General features: G+C 33.4%; 1 protein-coding gene across 1 annotated transcript in view; it reads left to right on the top strand.

The window, feature by feature from the left end:
- Nucleotides 1–5,036: 5,036 nt before the first annotated feature.
- SCN7A (sodium voltage-gated channel alpha subunit 7) overlaps nucleotides 5,037–21,291 on the top strand; it is a 64,953-nt gene continuing 48,698 nt past the window's right edge. Inside the window, exons 1-6 of the mRNA XM_059395488.1 lie at nucleotides 5,037–5,258; nucleotides 8,643–8,755; nucleotides 9,108–9,197; nucleotides 10,673–10,801; nucleotides 12,229–12,323; nucleotides 19,429–19,635. Coding sequence (XP_059251471.1) covers nucleotides 5,037–5,258; nucleotides 8,643–8,755; nucleotides 9,108–9,197; nucleotides 10,673–10,801; nucleotides 12,229–12,323; nucleotides 19,429–19,635 — 856 coding nt within the window. The remainder of the gene's footprint in view (nucleotides 5,259–8,642; nucleotides 8,756–9,107; nucleotides 9,198–10,672; nucleotides 10,802–12,228; nucleotides 12,324–19,428; nucleotides 19,636–21,291) is intronic.

The following is a 21,291-nucleotide window of genomic DNA, read 5'->3' as shown; positions in this document are numbered from 1 at the left end:
GCCGAAGGCAGTGGCTTAACCCACTGCCTTCGGCTCAGGTCATGATCTCAGGGTCCTGGGATCAAGTCCCGCATCGGGCTCTCTGCTCAGCAGGGAGCCTGCTTCCTCCTCTCTCTCTCTCTGCCTGCCTCTCTGCCTACTTGTGATCTCTCTCTGTCAAATAAATAAATAAAATCTTTAAAAAAAAAATGACTAACAGAGAAAATGCTCACCTGAATTGTGAAAATAATGGGTGGGGGGAGCATTTTCCATCTGGGTATCTGCAAAAGAAAATAGGGGGAGGGGGCATAGGCAGTGTCCTAAGTCATAGTCAAGATCACAGCCAACAACTGGCAGAAGCAGTCCAGTGAGCATCATAATAGCTCTGCTGAGATCATCAAAAGTATAGCACTGGCCACTGCTACTGCCTCTGTTGCTACTATCGCTCCCAAAACTGCTGAAAGTTTCTGCTGAAGCTTCTTTCTCTCTTGCCAAAAAAAGGGATTCTCCACTGCCTCTCTTACTTTGTGTCATTAAATCAAAATTAGAAATCTTGAGCTGATGCAGTTGGTTTGCTTGGAAAGGTCATGTTGTCACTCCTTAGACTCATGAGACCCTGGAAAATCGTTATCTACATTAGCTTTCCTTTTCACTTCTTTTGCGGGAGGACTCCCACCATGATTCATACAATGACAAATTTTCTAAATCATGTTAGGCAGCAACACCTCCTCCCCTCCAAACTAATGTCTACTATGCTAGCTCACCTTCAATTTTACAAAAACTTCCAAAATATTTGAGTTTGACAACATTTACAACAAAGAAAATTTCCAGACAATTCCACATGACATCAACCTGTCAGTTATTCAGTGAAACTGAAACCTAGGGTTTTTGGATATCTCTAAGGTAGCTATACTAAGGTAGCAATTGTTTACACTTGTCTGAAAACTTATAGTTTATAAACACTTTTGTGGTATAGTTTAAAGATACCTAAATTTAGATTTAGAAACACCTGAGTTAGCATCTCAGTGATAACTCAGTGAGTTAGCATACAGTGATGGAGATATCATGAAACTCATCAATCCCTGTTCCCTCACAGGGATAATATGTGAGTATATGAGATCATAGAATTAGACACCTCTAGTTCAGTGCCTCTCAAATGATAGTCACTCAGTAATTGTAACTATAATTAAAATTGCCATTATTGTTATGATAAATACTGGCCTAGATTCAAATGTTTGAATGTTTGAAATTTGTTTTAAGGAGAATATTTTTCAAAAGAATGCATCTCGGGCTCTCTGCTCAGCAGGGAGCCTGCTTTCCTCTCTCTCTCTGCCTGCCTCTCTGACTACTTGTGATTTCTCTCTGTCAAATAAATAAATAAAATCTTAAAAAAAAAAAAAAAAGAATGCATCTCTTTTCCCCACACTGATGCTGCTGGCTGCTCCTTTCAACTCATGTCCAAGCGAACTGGGGCTTGCACTCGAATCAACAATATAAACTATCAGTACAACTGGAACTTGTTAGAAGCTGAGTGTGAGGTGACTTTGATACAATTTTTGCCAAAAGCTTACTTTAGCTCTTCAGATTTTTATAAAGGCATTCTAATAGACAGATTAACTATTAATCTTTCTATATTTTTCAGGCTTTCATATTATATTAAGTTCATTCACTGGAAAGCATAGTGCCTGACCATATTTTATAAATTCCCCACAGAAATGCTTTCACTGAATTATGAGGTAATGATAAATAATTTAAAGTCTGCACTCAGCCATCTAAAAGTCGGATGCAAGCCAGTTCCATTTGATAATGCTTGCTTTTCTTTGTCGTACCATCGAAGAGAATGCCCACTCTCCATTCATTCACCTAGTCAACAACCCAGAGTGGTTTCATTCAGCATCAAAATCATTACTAGAGATGACTTCAGGGTTAACTGACTGGATTGGGAGAGAGAATTAGAACTGGCAAAGTCAGTACTATGGCCCAGGATTTTGGTATATGGTCTGGTTTCATATTTATGACCTTGTGAGATACATAAGGGATTCCAAAGTTTACATATGAGGGAAGTATGACAATCTACATTATCAAGGTCTTGTAGCTAGTAGGTGGCATATTAAGAAATCAAAGATTATTTTGCTAACTAGGAGGTGGTAACAGGAAAAGAATATTATATTTGGACAATGTAATAAGAAGGCTGGCTTGGAGGGGCACCTGACTAGCTCAGTTAGTGGAGCATGTGGCTCTTGATCTTGGGGTCGTGAGTTCGATCCCCACATTGGGTGTAGAGATTATTTTAATAAATAAGCTTAAAAAAAAATCTGGCTTGCAAATTTAACTTTGAGGTTTCTATGGAAAGTGTTCAAAAATATTTGCAGTAATAACAGCATCTTTGCAGTAAGTTTGAACCTCCCTTTGTATCTACTTTTAAGGACAATATTCTTTACATATATAAACTTAATAATATTTTTTAGCTGTTATAGTGGATCCTAAAAATATAAGATGTAATATGTACCTTTATTGTAATTTGAAAAGAAAAAAGACGCTTTTGGTTTTGTTAATTCAGTGTTGCATAGGTTCAGTTTAGCTAATGGCTAGCCCAGACTTTTAGGTCATGTGGTACTCTGTGAAAACTCAATCGAAAGATTTTAAGATTGGAAAGTTCTAAAATTATAAGGTTGCAACCAATCAATATTTGGACCCATTTAAATTATTATACCCAACTGTCAAGGAGGGTGTGCTTTCATATTGCTACTTACAAGGAAGGATTAATGTCCAAATCAACCTGTTCCATGTCTTGACAGCTATTAAAAAGTACTTTATTATTTTAAGCCAAATGTATTCTGCTGCATCTCAGTGTTCCTAGTTCATCTTTTCTTTTTATTAAAAATACTTAAATTTAATTTCTATTCTATTGTGAGAATCATTGAGATATTAGGAATCAACAGTGTTCCACTTAAATGTTTTCTACTTTCAACTAACATATACTCCCTCCATTCTTTTAACTGGTCTATAGATGGTGTGATTTGAGGTTAATCAAAATTCTGATCCCATATGAAGACCCTTCAGTTTACACACAGGCTTCTCAGGTGTGGTCATGGAATGCAGCAAAATAAAGGCTGTCTCCTCTGTCTTCCTTCTAAACAGACAGAAGTTCTATTAGGGTTTTTTGGCAGAAAAAAAACAGTATTGATTTATATTACAATTATTATTAAGTAAAACCCCTTGGCAGTTTTCTCTGCTGCAAAAACATACCTATTGCATTGTATAGATGGGTTGTTTTGGTTCAAATTTCAAAACCTTACATGTATTCCTATTTCATATTATTCTATTAGATTTGGCCCATTATCCTAAGATATAAAATCTTGCATAATTGAAAATTCATATTTACTTTCCATCTATTGTGTGCCAATTACTGTACTAGACATTTTCACTATATTATTATACTTTATTCTTCTTTAACATGAGAAGGAATCCTAATTTTATGACTAACAGGTTCAAGAACATTAAGTAATTTTACTGAGACCATTGAGAACATTAAAATAGAATTTAGGATTTGCATGTAGGTCTATTTAATTCCAAGGTTCATGACTATTTTTGTTTATACTAGTCTATAACCATGAGTTGTTAAGAAACTATTTAATATGTATTCAAGGAATTCCATCTAAGGAATACAATTTTGAAACCTCATTAAATATTTTAAAGGAAGATTTCATATGTAAGAGCAAACATCAGTTATCTGTACCTTGTATTTATAAATTGTACTAATTCAAAGCATTTTGACTCCCCTCAATAAAGTATGATATGTGAGATGTGTTCAACAGGAAATAGGATGGAGAAAATCAGCAAAAAAATATCTTTATGTGAGAGAATAAAACAAAGTTCATGAATGGGAAATTGATGCATGAAATTATATTTAATAAAAACTAACTTCAGTGGCTTTTAGGATGACTTGAAATAGGCAAAGATTTAGAACTGAGAGAAACCTGTAGGGACTACTAACACAATCCAGATATAGAATTATAAAGATGTCTATCTTGGGGCACCTGGGTGGCTCAGTGGGTTAAAGCCTCTGCCTTCAGCTCAGGTCATGTTTTTAGGGTCCTGGGATCGAGCCCCACATCGGCCTCTCTGCTCAGCGGGGAGCCTGCTTCTTCTTCTCTCTCTTTGCCTGCCTCTCCGTCTACTTGTGATCTCTGTCTGTCAAATAAATAAATAAAATTTTAAAAGATGTCTACCTTCACATAGATATATAAACAATGGATAGTATTTAAATACATAGTTGAAAATAATTGTAAGAAAATTATTTTGTTCTGAGGAATTGATGACACAAATTTCACAAATAATTTTCAAGGTATTAAATTTGTGTATTTGTGTGTGTTTGTTTTTACTATGGTTAAAAGGTTAAAGAGTAATTTTGGTCATTCAGGAAAACAATGAATTTTGTTTTTATTTGTTAAAAATTGCATTATTGGTATGATTGCCACACAAATAATTGAGAAGAAGAGAGTGTTTCGGGAAATGTACGTGTAGATATCCATGTACGGTAAATTCAGTGTTTGCCTATGTATTCATGAAAAACATGAATATAACAAAAAGGAAAGGCAGATTTTCAAGGATAGCGGTTAAAATTCGGGAGAAAGTACTGAGTGAGGGAAATAATCAGAACTATAAGAGGAGCTACAGAAGAATGGGACCCAAAGCCAATGAAAAATGAGTTTAAGGAACAAAAGTTTAGTTAACGGTTAAATACAGCTGAGAAAGAAATAATTGGGTTTTGTTCTCCAAAAATCTCTAGAAGTTTAGAACTCTTTTATTATGAGGAAGAAACTGAAAAAGAAGATTTCAATGAACTTACAAATAAGTATAATATCAAGTATAATAAAATCTAGTTTAACAACTCATATCTACAAAATTCAGGAATTTTCTTTGAATGTGTATATTCAGTTTGCTGCTCTCTTTCAATCATATCCTAACCATTTGCAATTTAAAATTTTTCTTTATATGCCCAAATTTTATATAGAACTAAAGAAAATACATTTCTTGCAGGTACAAAATTGGAAATGACTTCCCCAGAACAAAAGGGCCTTGTCCCCTTCACCAGAGAATCTCTTGAACTTATGAAACAGCATATTGCTAAAAAGCACAGTGAGGACCAAAGAGATTTAAAGCCAAACACTGACTTGGAAGTTGGAAAAGAGCTTCCATTTGTTTATGGGAATCTCTCTCCAGGAATGGTGTTGGAGCCCTTGGAAGATGTGGATCCATACTATAAGAATAAAAATGTAAGGCTTTATTGACCGACTACATTTTCATTATTTATTTCAGAAGTACGAAAAGTATAATTGAGATATGATTAAAAAAGAATGAAGAGTAAATCAAAGTTATTTTAAGTAGTAAAAAAATGGATAAGAAATTTCACAAATATTTGGGATTTTTATCAAATCTGATGGCTTTCCTGTTAGGTTAGTTTGTTGGAAGTTACTCTACTTTTAATAGGCTATACTGTGATGCCTTAACATAAATGACTTGTTTTGTGGGAGTATGTTGACTGGCTGCTTAAGGTTACTGATTTTAAAAGAACTGTAATATAAAATTTTTATAATATGTACAATAATTTTAAATGTTCAACTGAATGAGCTTATTCAGTAGTTGAGAAAATAAGCCAACCTATATTCCTATATTTTATTTACCATTTTTATTAATTCATACATTCACATCCTATCTTATCCTGAGAATTACTTGAGGAGCAAACTAAATATTTGAACAATTGTAAAACAAGCACAAAAATGATGAAAATAAGAATAATTATGCTTAGTAAAACCAGAGATCTGTGTGGGTTGACAAAGCTGGAAGAGTCTTCCTTGAGAAAATAGAATTTGAATTACAGCTTGGAGAACACTTCACATTTTAACAGTGCAAAGGGAAGATCTTGATATTAGTTGGAACAGAGAAGAGACAGGGTGTGATAGAACTCGACCCCTATTGCAAGTGTGAAAAATGAAAGAATGAGGAAGTGAAGATGCCAACATGGATTTAATGTGATGGCCAAAGGATTGATGTGATGAATGCAATGTTTAAGTAAGTTTAACCTAAGACTTCTAAATTACTATTGCATAGAAAATCTAGGGTCAGAAAGATGGTATAAGAAAGAGAGTAATCTGGACCTGAAGTCAAGAGACCTGATTATAGGAGGGTCTTGGAGGAGGGAAAAATGTAACAAACCTGAGAAGAAACAACAGGATTTGAAGACAGACTAATAATCCAAAAATTTATAACCTGGAATAATGGTGGTGCTACTTATAAAATTGAAATAATTCTAAAAAAGAATAAGCTTGGGAGATATGAAGATTAGCTCTGTTGTGGACAAGTGTAATTTGATATTCGTAATATTACCAAATGGGCAAAATGGAATTGAACCAAAGTCTCTGGACGGAAGACAAAGTGATGATTTAGCATAAACACAACTCTTTCAAATATTTTGCATTATGGAAAAGTATTGGCATTGTAAATGTATTAACAAAGACTCCAGTATCTCTTGTAGCTTCCATGGGCATTATGTAACATTAGCTGTAAAACACTTGTAAAATCTTCAGAATATTTTAGTGAAAACGTATGTTGTCATCTCAATTATCTCTGCTTTCACTTTTGCTGTGTTTAAGTCCTAATAGTTGACTTAGCATAATAACCTTAGAAGTAACTCTAATCTAGCAGAGTTCTGAGTTCTTTGTAGTGTTTACAGATATGGTAGGCAAATCTAAGTTTGTTATTGAAGACAAAACCAAGGATTCTGAAAAATGAAACATGCCAAAAATTGTAAGGTTAGTTTGTATAAGAAGTATTAATATTAATGATGATACAAAGTATTAAAAATGTGAATTATATTCAGTTTCTTCTGTTAAGGGTGGTATACCAACAAATAGTCCTAAAATTAAATAATTTCAGCACTTAAACATTAATTGGAAAATTGTTATGTCTGGAATCACTTATTTCTCCACAAAAACATAGGCTAGTTGATTGCACATATATTACCTCTTTTTTTTTTTTTTAAGATTTATTTTTTTATTTCAGAGAGTGAGGGAGAGTGAAAGAGCGTGGGGGAGGGGAGGAGCAGAGAGAGTCTTAAGCAGACTCCATGCTGAGTGCAGAGCTTGACCCTGGGCTCAATCTCCCAACCCTGAGATCAGGACCTGAACCAAAATCAAGAGTCAGATGCTTAACCAACTGCACCACACTGGTGCCCCACATATATATTACCTCTTGTAAGAATATTGATATTCTTCAGGGAAATAACAGAAAGCACATTTTAAATAATCAGATTTTGGGGAACACTTTTATTTTATTTTTGCATTTGAAATGGAAAGAGGGAAAATAACTAAAATACATGCCAAAATGTCCACAGACTGTATATTGGAAAAGTGTTTTAGTGAGAATCATAACACAGTTGGTTTCCATTTAGAAGATGTTTTCAAAAATTATCAATGGATATATAATTGTTTTCACTAATATATTTATATATATAGACAAAAATATAAATGTCAATATACAGTCACCATAGATACCTCTAATATATAATTATATTTCACATACAATATAATACTTAAGTATATAATAGATTATACTTATACATATATCATTTAGTATACTGTATTGTATCATATTACATTGTATACTATATATTATACAGTGTTATATTATAATGGGCATAATATCATGTATAATATATTTTTACTCACACCATCATAAATGAATTTTCCAAATGGATATGTATATATGGTAAAATTATATATATGATGTATACACACATACATACATAGGTAGATACATTTTAATTTCTTTTTTCTTTTTAAGATTTTATTTATTTACTTGAGAGAGATAGAGGGATCACAAGTAGGCAGAGAGGCAGGCACAGAGACGGGGGGAAGTCCCCATGCAGGGCTCAATCCCAGTACACTGAGATCATGACCTGAGCTGAAGGCAGAGGCTTAACCCACTGAGCCACCCAGGTGCCCTGACACTTTTTAATTTCTATATTATATTATAGATACACACATATACATATGTACACATGTACATGTATAGTTTATTTTTAGGATATTTCTGATCTTTCATTAATTTTGGATTTAATGCTTCTGTATCCCAATATATTAGTTTTACATGATGTAACTTTCTCTTTTAGGGATGTTTATGTCAATGATAATATATAAATGTGGTTTTATACCTTAGATAATTACTAGTGATTAGTAAAATATCTTAGTGAATGGGGTCATTTTTGCTGTTGTAATCACACACATTTTTTGCTTTGAAATAAAAGTAACTTTTTATATTCACTAAATTTGGGTCTCTTTAAATGCATCTTTATGAACCATTTGGATATAGATTTCTTCCTATTACATTTGTTCTGCAGGAAGACTTGAGGATTGGAGTGTGGCAAATGGCTTTGTTAGGCAGAACATTGGGGGAAAAAAAAGTTATGTAATCCTAAATATCAATGAAAATGTTTAAAAGAAGAAATCTTTATACTTTATTTAGTCTGTAAAACAATATCAAAATATAAGAAAAGTGTAACAGCTAAAATTCAGTTGAAATGATCATTGGCAATAATTTGCATAATGGATGAGTTTATAGTTCCTAGTTATAATTTTACTTGATTTTTTTTCATTTTATAGACTTTCATGGTATTAAATAAAAGTAGGACAATCTTCAGATTCAGTGCCACGTGGTGTACACTTTCTCCTTTCAATTCAGCTAGAAGAACAACTATTAAGATTTTGGTGCATCCATATCCTTTTCTGTTGTCTTTAAACTGTAGCAGTATCAAATGTGACTATTCTATTAAAATATTGCTGCAGTGTTTTTCTCTTTTGAATTTTATCTCATTTTAGGTCATATTGGAATCTGGATTACAACTGCACCAAGTGTTCCATATTTGAAAATACATTTATAATTTATTTTCTAGTACATTCAGCAGTAATAAATATTAACAAATCTTAATCCTCCTTGTTTTTCAATATGAATAGTATTCTTTTTGATATTTAAAGAGCTATTTTATCTCATGTATATACATATAAACATGTTAAAGAAACATATATTTCCAATATTATTTTATCCATTATTCCTTGACTGTAACTTACCTTTTTCCGACTATTCATTTTAATTAGTGTCCTGATTGACTGCATATTTATGTCCATGACTGAGATGCCAAAATGGGGCCCAGCAATACAGTAAGTCATATAATTTTATTATACATTATTTCACGTATGATTTTATATTATATTTAACATGTTGCATTATAATACTTTACATACTACATATTTAACATTTTATAACTTATTATTTATATATAATATGTAATATTCCTTGTAATAAAAACTCATTCTTCATAATATATTTATACATATAACACAGTTTATGGGTTTTCCAAGTAAAAATAAATCACATATATATCAGTTAATAAATTTTAATGTTTTTCTGCCCTTTCATTTATTCTTAGTTGGACTTTAAATGCTGCTATTTCCCGGGGCGCCTGGGTGGCTCAGTGGGTTAAAGCCTCTGCCTTTGGCTCAGGTCATGATCCCAGAGTCCGGGGGGATTGAGCCCTGCATGGGGCTGTCTGCTCAGCAGGGAGCCTGCTTCCCCCCCACACCCTGCCTGCCTCTCTGCCTACTTGTGATCTCTTTCTCTCTGTCAAATAAGTAAATAAAATCTTAAAAAAAAAATCTGCTATTTCCCAACATATTAAGTCAACTAATATAAAAGTTTGATTATTTAGCTAAATGTTTGTGTCTATATGAGGTTTTAGTATAAAGTTAATTAGTAATGATTAATATATTATTTGGATTTGCTTTAAACTCAAGTAACATTTATTCTTTTCCATTCTAAGAAAGTTATTTCTATTGCTTTCTTTCTGTTCTATTTCTTCTCTCTTTCTAGAGGGATGTGAATAGTTTGGATATTAGACCAAAATAGTGGAAAGGCCCATTAAAATTTCTAGAGAATAAGCCTTTCTTTTTTTCTTTATTTTATTTTATTTATGTATTTGAGAGAGAGGTGAGCATGGGCGGTGGTTAGGGGCAGAGGAAAGGGGAGTAGACTCTTCCACTGAGCAGCCAGAGGTGGGGCTCCATCCCAGGATCCTGGGAAAATGACCTGAGCCAAAGGCAGACGCTTAACCAGTTGAGCTACCACCCAGCCTCCCCAAGAAGAAGCCTTTCTTGATGCTACCTCTTAGGCTTTAATTCATTCTTAAAACTAGTTAATTTTGGAAGGTGAATATAAAACTGATTCATTACAAAAATTCTTACATATACACATAATAAAATTAGTTCTTTCATACTTTTATAATTCAGTAAATTATTGTGTGACTTCAAATGCAGAATAAATTTGATATTTTATATTTTCATTATTTACCAAAATATATGTAAAGACAATGACTCTAGCTAGGGTTTGTTGAAAAAAAAATTGATAGTTAAATTTTATGGTTAATGCTAAAAGACATAGCCCACCCTAAAAGCCCTACCTTGTGGTTCAAGGAGCATAGTTTCTTTTCTTTGTTTGTTTGTTTGTTTGTTTTTTCTAATTGGTTGGTAGATTGGTTGGTTGACTGGTTGGTTGCCAAATACTAACCATAGACATATTATTTCAGAGTTGGCAATGCATTATTCTCACTTTTAACGTTTATATGAAAAACTGTCTGCAGGAATATTTTGCTTGGAATTTACACATTTGAAATACTTGTAAAACTCATTGCAAGAGGCATCTGGGCAGAACCTTTTTATTTCTTTGGTGATCCATGGAACTGGCTCGATTTCAGTGTAACTTTGTTTGAGTGAGTATTTCTTCAAATTGCAAACATCTTAATACCTTGTTAAGTAAGCTTTTCATAAAGAAACATCAGCATTTACAAAGTTTTCTCCTTGTAAAAATTCTGCAAACAAAGAATATTTCATAATCATAGCCATAATGACTCTCAGGCAGCTCCAACTGAACTAGCCCTCAGAATGTGCAATAAAAATGAAAGGAATTGGATATTATCTGTTTTCTATCTGAGGCAAAACAACAGAGGTTAAATTTTAGAATTTTAAGTGATGATTTTCAGTGCTAAGAAAGTCTCTTGGAGACTTACAAGAAGATCTGAATATGTTTGATTTTATCTCCAACCTACATTTTGTTTAGCTACATTATTTAAGACCAGTAAACACTAGATAACAGAATATCTTACACACACATTCATACACATCCAGACACACGTTTTCAAGAATGTTTCATTAAATTCTAATGATTTACGTGAGTATTTTTTCAATGTTTCTATTTGGTGTACTCTGTTCTATGGCTAAGGAAATGATCACTGGCTCCAAACTCCTGTTAAATAGAATTTAAAATGATATTCCATTTTTAGGTTTGGGGTTGATTTTTAAAACAACAAATAATCTTCATAAAGCACATAATCAGTGTCTGCCCTGTGGTAAGCAATAAAAAATAGTAGCTAATATCATTGAAATTATTATCACTACTACTGATTACTACCATTATCATGCTGTTGCCTTTGCTGGTAGCTAATACTTAGCTAACACAGTTATTAAATAACCCCATGTGTCAGGTGCTAAGCCATGCTCTTTACATCTATGAGTTGTTTAATCACCACAAAAAGCCTCAGCATTAGGAATCATTATCCCCACTTTAACTTGAAGAAACTGAGGCAAGAAGGAATCAGTAATTTTTCCATGTCACACAGCTAGTAACTTGGGAGCATGGATTTGTAGATAAGCATTCTGGCTACAGTCTGTGCCCTTAACCACTCTACTCCCTGCCTTCTGCTATCTTCACCATCGTCAACCCCATCATGATCATCTTCATCATGATCATCAGAAGAAACTTAAGTACTTAATCTCATTGCTTAAAAAACTATGGATTTTTCCAATTTTTAACTACCTCTTCACTGATTAGATAACAAAATATTTATGAACATAATATAGGGTATTTGGTATAGAATGATGACTAATCACAGTGTCAAGCTTTTATAAACAGTCATAATTTGTTTGTGGGTTAATATTTACCTAGCTACCTTACACTGTAGCAATCTTTGTCTTCCAATCAATAAAGCAACTATTTGTGAAATGGAACAATGAGAGCAAGGTAAACGTTTGGATATGTGGTTTTAAAAATAAGTTTTAAATAGTATAAAAAGTCAGTGATAAGCAGTCTAGACTTAGTATGACTTCTAATAATTCTAATAATTCTAATTTAATCCCACAGGCACATAACAAGATATTTACTTCTCGGCTCAAATACTATAATATTTAGTATTTCAAGAAATTTGAGAATTTTGAAAATTATTCCCCTAAACCAAGGTAAGAAATGGTATTTAGTTCTTGTCTTCACTTTTATTTATGTTCTACCCTGTATTCTTTTGAACTCGCCTGTTAACTGCTTGGAGAAATACTAAATTGAACAGTGTTTCATCTTTGAAGTCAGTGAATTATCTCATCTGTAAGTTTATGTCAGTCACTCCAGGAAAGCAAAAAAAAAAAAAAAAAAAAAAAAAAATCACATTTGACTGTTATTTATTCGAGATGGATTCAATTCTTAATGATAAAATAAAGAAATTAACCAAAGTATATTATTTTCTATTTTTTCTTATTTATCCTTGCCTCTTAAATATAAACTTACAAAATTGTCCTTAGACTTCTGAGAGAGATAGCAATCTAGACAGGTAGCTAATATGCCTTTTTTTCCTCACTGTATCTAAAAACCAGTTGAAATGAACAAAGTAATATAAAATAAGATAAATTCCATTTTGCTCTGAGTGCTTGGATAGGTTTCATTCACATGCCACAGAGTTAAAGGAGGTTCTGCTAAATAAGGTAGAGCTGTGAACACATTGATGGAAGATGCTAATTTACAGCTCCCGTTCCTGAAGATATCCTAGAGAAGCCCATCAACAGCTTTTAATTTGTGTTAAGAATGAATGAAAACAATCCAGTATGAAACAACTCCATTAGTGTTTTGGCTGCTGAGTCAGCAGTATGAAATAGGTGGGCCAATAAACCCAGAGGCAAGTGTGATAATACCAAAAATGAGATCTACAGATGATTTTTGTCCATTGGAATACCATGAAGACGGCCAGATATATGCATGCTGTACACTTGGAGTCTAGATTGGGCAAAACAGTAAAAAAATTAAGAGAGTATGGTGATGGATGATACATAGCCCCGTGGATATATTAAAACACTGAACTGTACACATTAAATGGGTGAATTGTATGATTTATGAATTATAGCTCGATAAAGCTGTTTAACAAAAATGGATTGGCAGCTTCAATGAAGCTGAAGTGAAGAAACCCAGTGAAGAAGGTGGCAGTGATAGGAATTCCCACAGTTCTACCTACCTTACTACTCTCCACAAATTACTAGAACATAAAATTGCATCAACTGTGTCTTCATCTTAGGCTCAGAGGTAAAGATTATAGAAGAAATCAGGTGAATCTAAATTAATACAAGAACAACATATCTTAGCACATTTAGAAACACACAGGCTGATAGAAATTTCTCTTTTTCCAAGGGAGAAAATAATCAACAGAAATACCAGCAATATAGAGCATATGAAAGTATTTTGCAATACCAAAAGAGAAACATGCTATTTAAGAAAATAAAAATAATCCTCTTTTTTCTTTAAAAAAAATATGTCCTAAGGAATAGGAGCAAGCATAAGAAGTCATCCTTTTTGTAGTCCCTTCAAGATTTTATTTATTTATTTACTTACTTACTTATTTATTTATGAGAAGGCACAAGTTGGGGGAGAATCAAAGTGGGAAAGAATCTCATGCAGACTGCACTGATCTCCACATGGGGCTTCATCCCACGACACTGAGATCATAACCGTGAGATCTTGACCTGAGCAGAAGCCAAGAGTCCATGCTTAACTGATTGAGCTACCCAGGTGCTCCTTTTGTGAAGAAAACCTGGACTCAAGCAAAAGATGAAAATGATATAATAAAATAGACAAAAGTACTTATTAGGCAAAAAAAGTGTTAATACCCAGGACAACTGTGTGATGTGGTCAGTTAAGCATCTGACTCTTGGTTTTAGCTCAGGATGATCTAAGGATCTGAGGATCATGAGCTCCGTGCTCTGCGGGGAGTCTATTTGAGCTTCTCCCTCTCCCTCTGCCCCTCCCCCTGCTGCTCTCTCTCTTTCTCTTTCTAAAACAAAAATAAATAAATAAATCTTTTAAAAATGTATATTAACTTTGGTGAGTATTTTATGGTAATAGATGCATTAAAATATGGTACTATCTCTTTAGTATTTTGGTATAGTAAAATAAAACCAGTTGTGTAAGGAGAAACTAGAGAAATTCTATATTAATACAATAGAACAAAAATGGATGGGTTATCGAAAAAGAGAAAACTAAGTTCCACCTTATGGATAGTTGGTGACCCCAAAAAAGAGAACAGAATAAATGTAAAAGATAAATCATTCAAAAATACACTAGAACATTTTTTTAAAAACTTTAACTTGAAATTTTTGTCACAAATGGAGAAGGTTCATTTTATAGTAGACAAAAAAACTAAAAGGTACACTTAGATATATTATAACATTTTTTAATTGAAGCCTTAAAAAATAAGTATATTATAAAAATCCTATGAAAAGGCAATGAAAAATTACCTATGAAAAGGTTATTTTTAGACCTTTTGATAATACTGAAAATGAATAGCCAGTGAAATTTGAGCTTGGGCAAGGTATAGGCAGGAAGATTATGACACTAGTGTTCTATACCTGTCTGTCATCCAGATGTGAAGCTGATAGGAAGATATTCACAGCTTCTGAAGTTTTATGTATGTATCTTTCCTGAACAACTGGTATGAAAAAAAATACTCAACAATGGGAAGATTTAATATCAGAACTAATCATAGTGAACTCTGAAATCATTTCAACACAGAATGAATTCCAAATTACTGATAGTATGCAAAACAGAATGCAAATATTACAACCCAAATTAATAACAGACATTCCTAAACTAGAAACATGTTTTGTGTTTCAGAAAACTTTGAAATAGATAACAAAATTGTTTTAGAAAACTAGTGATTTTTAACATTAAAATCTAAATTAATTTGGATGAATTCTCACATCTACCCACCAGCATTCTTTTTTTTTTTTTAGATTTTTTAATTTATTTATTAAGATTTTATTTATTTATTTGACAGACAGCGATTACAAGTAGGCAGAGAGGCAGGCAGAGAGAGAGAGGAGGAAGCAGGCTCCCTGCTGAGCAGAGAGCCCAATGTGGGGCTTGATCCCAGGACCCTGAGATCATGACCAGAGCCAAAGGCAGAGGCTTTAACCCACTGAGCCACCCAGCATTCTTGCATGATAACTACCAGCTGTAGTTGAGGAACAGCTACTCCTTTAAATCAGGCATATTCATCCAGGTCCCCTCTGCTCCCCTTTTGCATAAATTTGTGTTTCCTGACAAGCCATTGTAAGGATTTGAATGTTAACCTTTCCTGTAAATCATGAAAAATAATATGTAATGGAAAATACACAAATTGAGCCCTTTACTTGGTCAGAAGTACTAAATTATATTAACAAAAACTGAGAAGGGGGAATAGAGAGATGTGAGAAAGTAAATGTGGTTATTTCTTTATCTTACATTGTGAAACTATAGTACATAAAGTTTTATTTTTGCTATAGAGGGTACAAGTTTGTCCCAATAAGAACTTAAGTTTGATACAGTTTCTCAAAATATATTTTACCTTAAATAGTAGAGAAAAAAGGAGAAAAAGTAAAGTTTATTTTTAAAAGATAAGACACATAAGGGATTGTCTCCCTCCCAATCCCATCTTGTTTCAAACCATAAGTGACTCTTAATCTCACAAAACAAACTGAGGGTTGCTGGGGGGAGGGGGGTTGGGAGAAGGGGGTGGGATCATGGACATTGGGGAGGGTATGTGCTTTGGTGAGTGCTGTGAAGTGTGTGGACCTGGTGATTCACAGACCTGTACCCCTGGGGATAAAAATATATGTTTATAAAAAAAATAAAAAATTATTAAAAAAAAGACACATAAGGGAAATATATAAATCATAAACCTGGTGATTCACAGACCTGTACCCCTGGGGATAAAAATATATGTTTATAAAAAATAAAAAATTAAAAAAAAAGAAGAATATATAAAAAAAAGAAATAAAAACAAAATGGTAAAGTCATATCCAAAAATAAAGGCAGTTTATGAAAATAAATACAATTGGATTAAATTTTTCTGTCAAGATGTATAACTTTAATATTAAATCTTAAGTAAATCAAACTCCACAAAAGATATACCTAAACTAAAGCAAAATAAAAGCTTAAAAATAAAAAGAATGGGAGCTTGGTTATGTGTGTATGTATGTCTATATATATGTGTGTGTATGTATATCACATTTTCACATGCATATATTTTTACTTAAGAATTGTTCTAAAATAATTCCAACAGGGGTAGCTGGGTGGCTCAGTCTTTTAAGCATCCAACTCTTGATTTCAACCCAGGTCATGATCTCATGAACGTGAGATGGAGCCCCACATGCATCTGGCTCCAAGCTCAGTGGGGAGTCTGCTTGAGATTCTCTCCCTGTCCCCTGCTCCTCCCCAGCAGTTTACACACACACTCTCTCTGCTTCTCTCACATAAATATATAAATCTTTAAAAATAATAATTCTAGCAAAACATTGTGAAAAAACTTTTCAATAGACAAAAATTTACAGAGAAAGGGGAGGATGGTGGGCGGGGGGTGAACCAGGTGATGGGGATTAAAGAATACACTTCTCTTGATGAACACTGAATAATATATGGAAGCGTTGAATCATATATTGCACACCTGAAATGAATATTAACACTGGATATCTACCACACTGGAATTAAAATGTTTAAAATTTAAAGAAATAAATATAAACTGTCAGAATTGGAAAAAAAAAAAAAAACTAATATAACACTGTGTGTTAAGTATACTTCAATTAAAAAAAATATAGAAGAACTCATGGCAGTTGCCAAATGACAAGTACATATAAAATATACATGTTTTGAAGTTCATTATAATAATCATAGAAACTACAAAGTAAAGTGATCCCATTTTTCTTCTAATAAATTGACAACAAAGTTTTTTAAATATCCCAGTTTTAATGAAGGCTTGACTATGTATTTATATCTTTAGTTTATATATTGGTTCAACATCTCTTAAAAACAAATTGAACATAAATGTATCAATACATATAATATGATACAGAAATTCTATTTTTAATGTAATATTTTTTAAAAAGACTTGGATATAACAAAATAAAATAAATAGTATAACTCCAAGTGGCAAAATAAGCTATAAACAAGTATTTCCATATGATAGCAATTAAAATTATATATTTATCTAGATATCACATTTCTTTAACCACAGAAATAGCTTTATTTCAACCTTATTTTAATGTACTCAAAAAAGCCAATCATCTTAGGAGGTCACTGAAAAATAGATTCTCAGGGCATCTAGGTGGCTCAGTCAGTCAAGCATCTGCCTCTTGACTCACCTCAGGTCTTGATCTCAGGATTGTGAGTTTGGACCCAACACACTTAAAAACCTAAAAAAAAAAAAAAAGATTTTCAGTTCTCACAATAATATATGAAGCGGGTATTATTAGCCACATTTTAAAGATACTAAAACAGAAGCATAGTAATATTGACAGAATCACAGCATTAGTACATTCTTATCCACTGTGAAGCTGAACAGTTATTAGGATCCTAAATATAAACAGACCAACAAATAAGAAGAGCAAGGGAAGAAAGAGAAGGAAGGAAGAAAGGTTAATACTAGTTTTACTGATGAAGTTACATTATTTACATTATTTTTGTTGTTTGTTTCTTTTTTTTTTTGTTTCCAGAATTGAGCTTTTAAAAAACATTGAATTGCTATGAACACCCAATGTTACATTAGTTTTAGGTGATTCTACCTGTCTGTCTGTTTTGCCATGCTCACAAGTGTAACTAACACTATCAACATGCAATGCTCTTACAATACCACTGACTATCCCCCATGCTGTAGCTTTCATCCCATGACTTATTCTTTCCAGTACTGGAAGTCTGTACCTTTCACTGTCTTTCACTCATTCTGTCCATGACTCTGCTCTGGCAACCACCAATTTGTTCTTTATTTATGACGCTGTTTATGATCTTTTTGTTTGTTCATTGGTTTACTTTTTAGATCCTACATAGAAATGAAATCATATGGCATTTGTCTTTGCCTGTCTGACTTACTTCACTTAGCACAATATACTCTAGATCCATCCATGTTGTCGCAAATGGCAAAACTTTGTTCTTTTTTATGTATGAATTATATTCTATTACATATGTAAATGACATTTCTTTATTCATTCATCTGTGAGTGGACACTTAGGGTGCTTCCGTATATTGGCTGTTGTAAAAAATGCTGCAACTAACATAGGGGTGCATATATCTTTTTGGATAAATCTCTTCTTTGGATAAATACCCAAGAGTGTAATTACTGCATTTTATGGTAATTCTATTTTTAATTTTTTGAGGAACCTCCATCCTGTGTTCTACAGTAGCTGCACCAATTTACATTTTCACCAGCAGTGCATGAGGATTTCTTGAGCAAGTTTTATTTAATAAATAGAAAAATTAGTTCCTGAAGTAAAAAGACAGCTTTAAGGCTGAATTCTCAATTAGTAAATGTTCTAATGTAAATACAGTCTGCAGATACCACAGTTGTGTGTTATTCTCATTCGTAATTCAAATTTGTACATGTTTTGTTTAATCAGCTCCAAAAATTGAATTCTTAAAAAGTTAGTGAAAGAATAGTATAAAATACTGCTATTTCTTTTTTTTTTTTTAAAGATTTTATTTATTTATTTGACAGACAGAGATCACAAGTAGGCAGAGAGGCAGGCAGAGAGAGAGAGGAGGAAGCAGACTCCCTGCTGAGCAGAGAGCCCGATGCAGGACTCGATCCCAGGATCCTGGGATCATGACCTGAGTGGAAGGCAGAGGCCTTAACCCACTGAGCCACCCAGGCGCCCCTAAAATACTGCTATTTCAAACTATTTCTTGTTTCAACAACATTTGCAACCTATTTTGATTTATAACTCTATACTTATGCTTATATACGGTGGTGGTTGGTATGAAAAGCAGTAACCAAAAGTCTTGTTCTTTATAGCAAAGAAAAACAAATAATTAATTTTAAAATTTGTGCCTCGATTATTTTAACAAGTGTAATAAGCCAGCAATAATATAGAAACCTTAAATTTCATATTTTTATTTATTTTTTATTCATTTTACTTATTAGATGTAGATAATGGATGATTTAGATTAGGAAACACAAGCTGTTGATTTCAGCCGAGTATGCATTTACCATGGAGGAATTGTGCTAACAGCTGCTTTACTAAGATATTTTACTTTATCAAAAACAAACTTTTTTCTTTTTAGGTCTGAAGTCTTTCACAGGGATCCTCATCCACTGCTTGAAGAAACTTACTGGGGTCATTTCCCTAACTCTGTTTTTTCTGACTGTATTTTCTTTAATTGGGATGGGGCTCTTCATGGGCAACCTGAAGCATAAGTGTTTGCGATGGCCCCAAGAAAACGAAACTTCAACCCTGCACAACAGAACTGAAAATCCATATTATATGCGAGGTAAGAATCACTTGCCATCTATGTCAAAAAAGTTAAAATTTTTCTCTGCAACGGAGCAGATTTCACAGCAGTGTTGAACACTCAACTTCGGAACGAACTTGCAAATGCTCTAACTATGCTCAAGTTCACATGCTTTTTGAAAGTTCACATGTTGCCACTTAGCTTTTACCAAAGACCTGCATGAGTACTTGTTTTCAGTAACCAAAGGAAATCTGATTTTTGCTTTTACGAAAAAACACTAAAAGTAAAAATAGCATTCAGGGTTTGCTTTGCAGCAAGCCATTATAAAGGTAGCCTGCATCCCGGCAGGGAGAACAGCACCACCAGAGAGCCTTCCACTGGAACCCCGCACAGCCTCCCAGCATCAAGCCAACATAGCTTTGAATTGAGACAAACCTTGCTTTGTCTCAATTTATTTTGTGTGTCTATTAGCAAGATGTGTCCTAATGTATCAGAAAAGCTGAAGAGAGGTTATATTTGGGGCCTGGGAATGCCCACAAATTTTTCCCTATAAACTAATGGTAGGAGCGCCTGGGTGGCTCAGTGGGTTAAGCCGCTGCCTTCGGCTCAGGTCATGATCTCAGGGTCCTGGGATCGAGTCCCGCATCGGGCTCTGCTCAGCAGGGAGCCTGCTTCCCCCTCTCTCTCTGCCTGCCTCACCATCTACTTGTGATTTCTCTCTGTCAAATAAATAAATAAAATCTTAAAAAAAAAAAACTAATGGTAATTACTTCTTTGCCTTATGCCTTTCCCTTCACAAAAGGTTTCATTAGGAATGTTCTACTTTGGATGGCGGAGGAAACCTGTGCTGATTTGGATCAGTTTCATTTATCAGAATTGCAATTCAAAGTTCCAATCTTCAGATAGTTCAGTGAGGAAGACCCAAGTTTGAAATTGTTAAGTTTTGCAAATTTTATCCTTTAAAAAATAAATATAACCAGTCTTTTTTTTTTTTTTTTTTTTTTTTTTTTTTTTTTTTTTTACAGATAGATCACAAGTAGCCAGAGAGGCAGGCAGAGAGAGAGGAGGAGGCAGGCTCCCTGCTGAACAGAGAGCCTGATGTGAGGCTTGATCCCAGGACACTGGGATCATGACCCCAGCCGAAGGCAAGGCTTTAACCACTGAGCCACCCAGGCGCCCCTAACCAGAGTCTTATTTGCAGTTTTATCAAAATAAAATCCTCATAATTCTACCTTTCTTCAATAAAGTTGTTTATTTAAAATATAAATTTAAGTCTACTCATTAGAAATTTTAAAATGACCCTGTAAATAAAAAATAGACTACATTATAGAAATTCTCACTATTGTTGGATTTCAGTTACTGCTGCTCATTTTAAATGTTTTGAGTTATCTTTTGGTAAATAATAAACATACTTCAGGCAAATACTAATAATGCCAGAATAAATATTGCTTTGCTCCTATATATGTAAGTAACACATATGTCTGATCACATATCTTCACCATAACCCTGCAGAGAAGTGAATGAGCCTGCTTACAAACAGAAAAAATGGAAGTTCAGAGAAATTCAGTGAATGTTCCAGTGGAACAACAACAACTCAGTGATAAAACTAGGATTCTAACCATCCCAATCTGGCTTTCAAATCCATTCCTTCTCTACCGGGTTATACTCTCTTACTGGATTTTTCACTCATATTAA

Source organism: Mustela nigripes, chromosome 3 (assembly GCF_022355385.1).
Source record: "Mustela nigripes isolate SB6536 chromosome 3, MUSNIG.SB6536, whole genome shotgun sequence".
Lineage (NCBI taxonomy): Eukaryota > Metazoa > Chordata > Mammalia > Carnivora > Mustelidae > Mustela > Mustela nigripes.
Note: the sequence above shows the minus strand (reverse complement) of the source record. Positions and strands in the feature narration are given on the sequence as shown.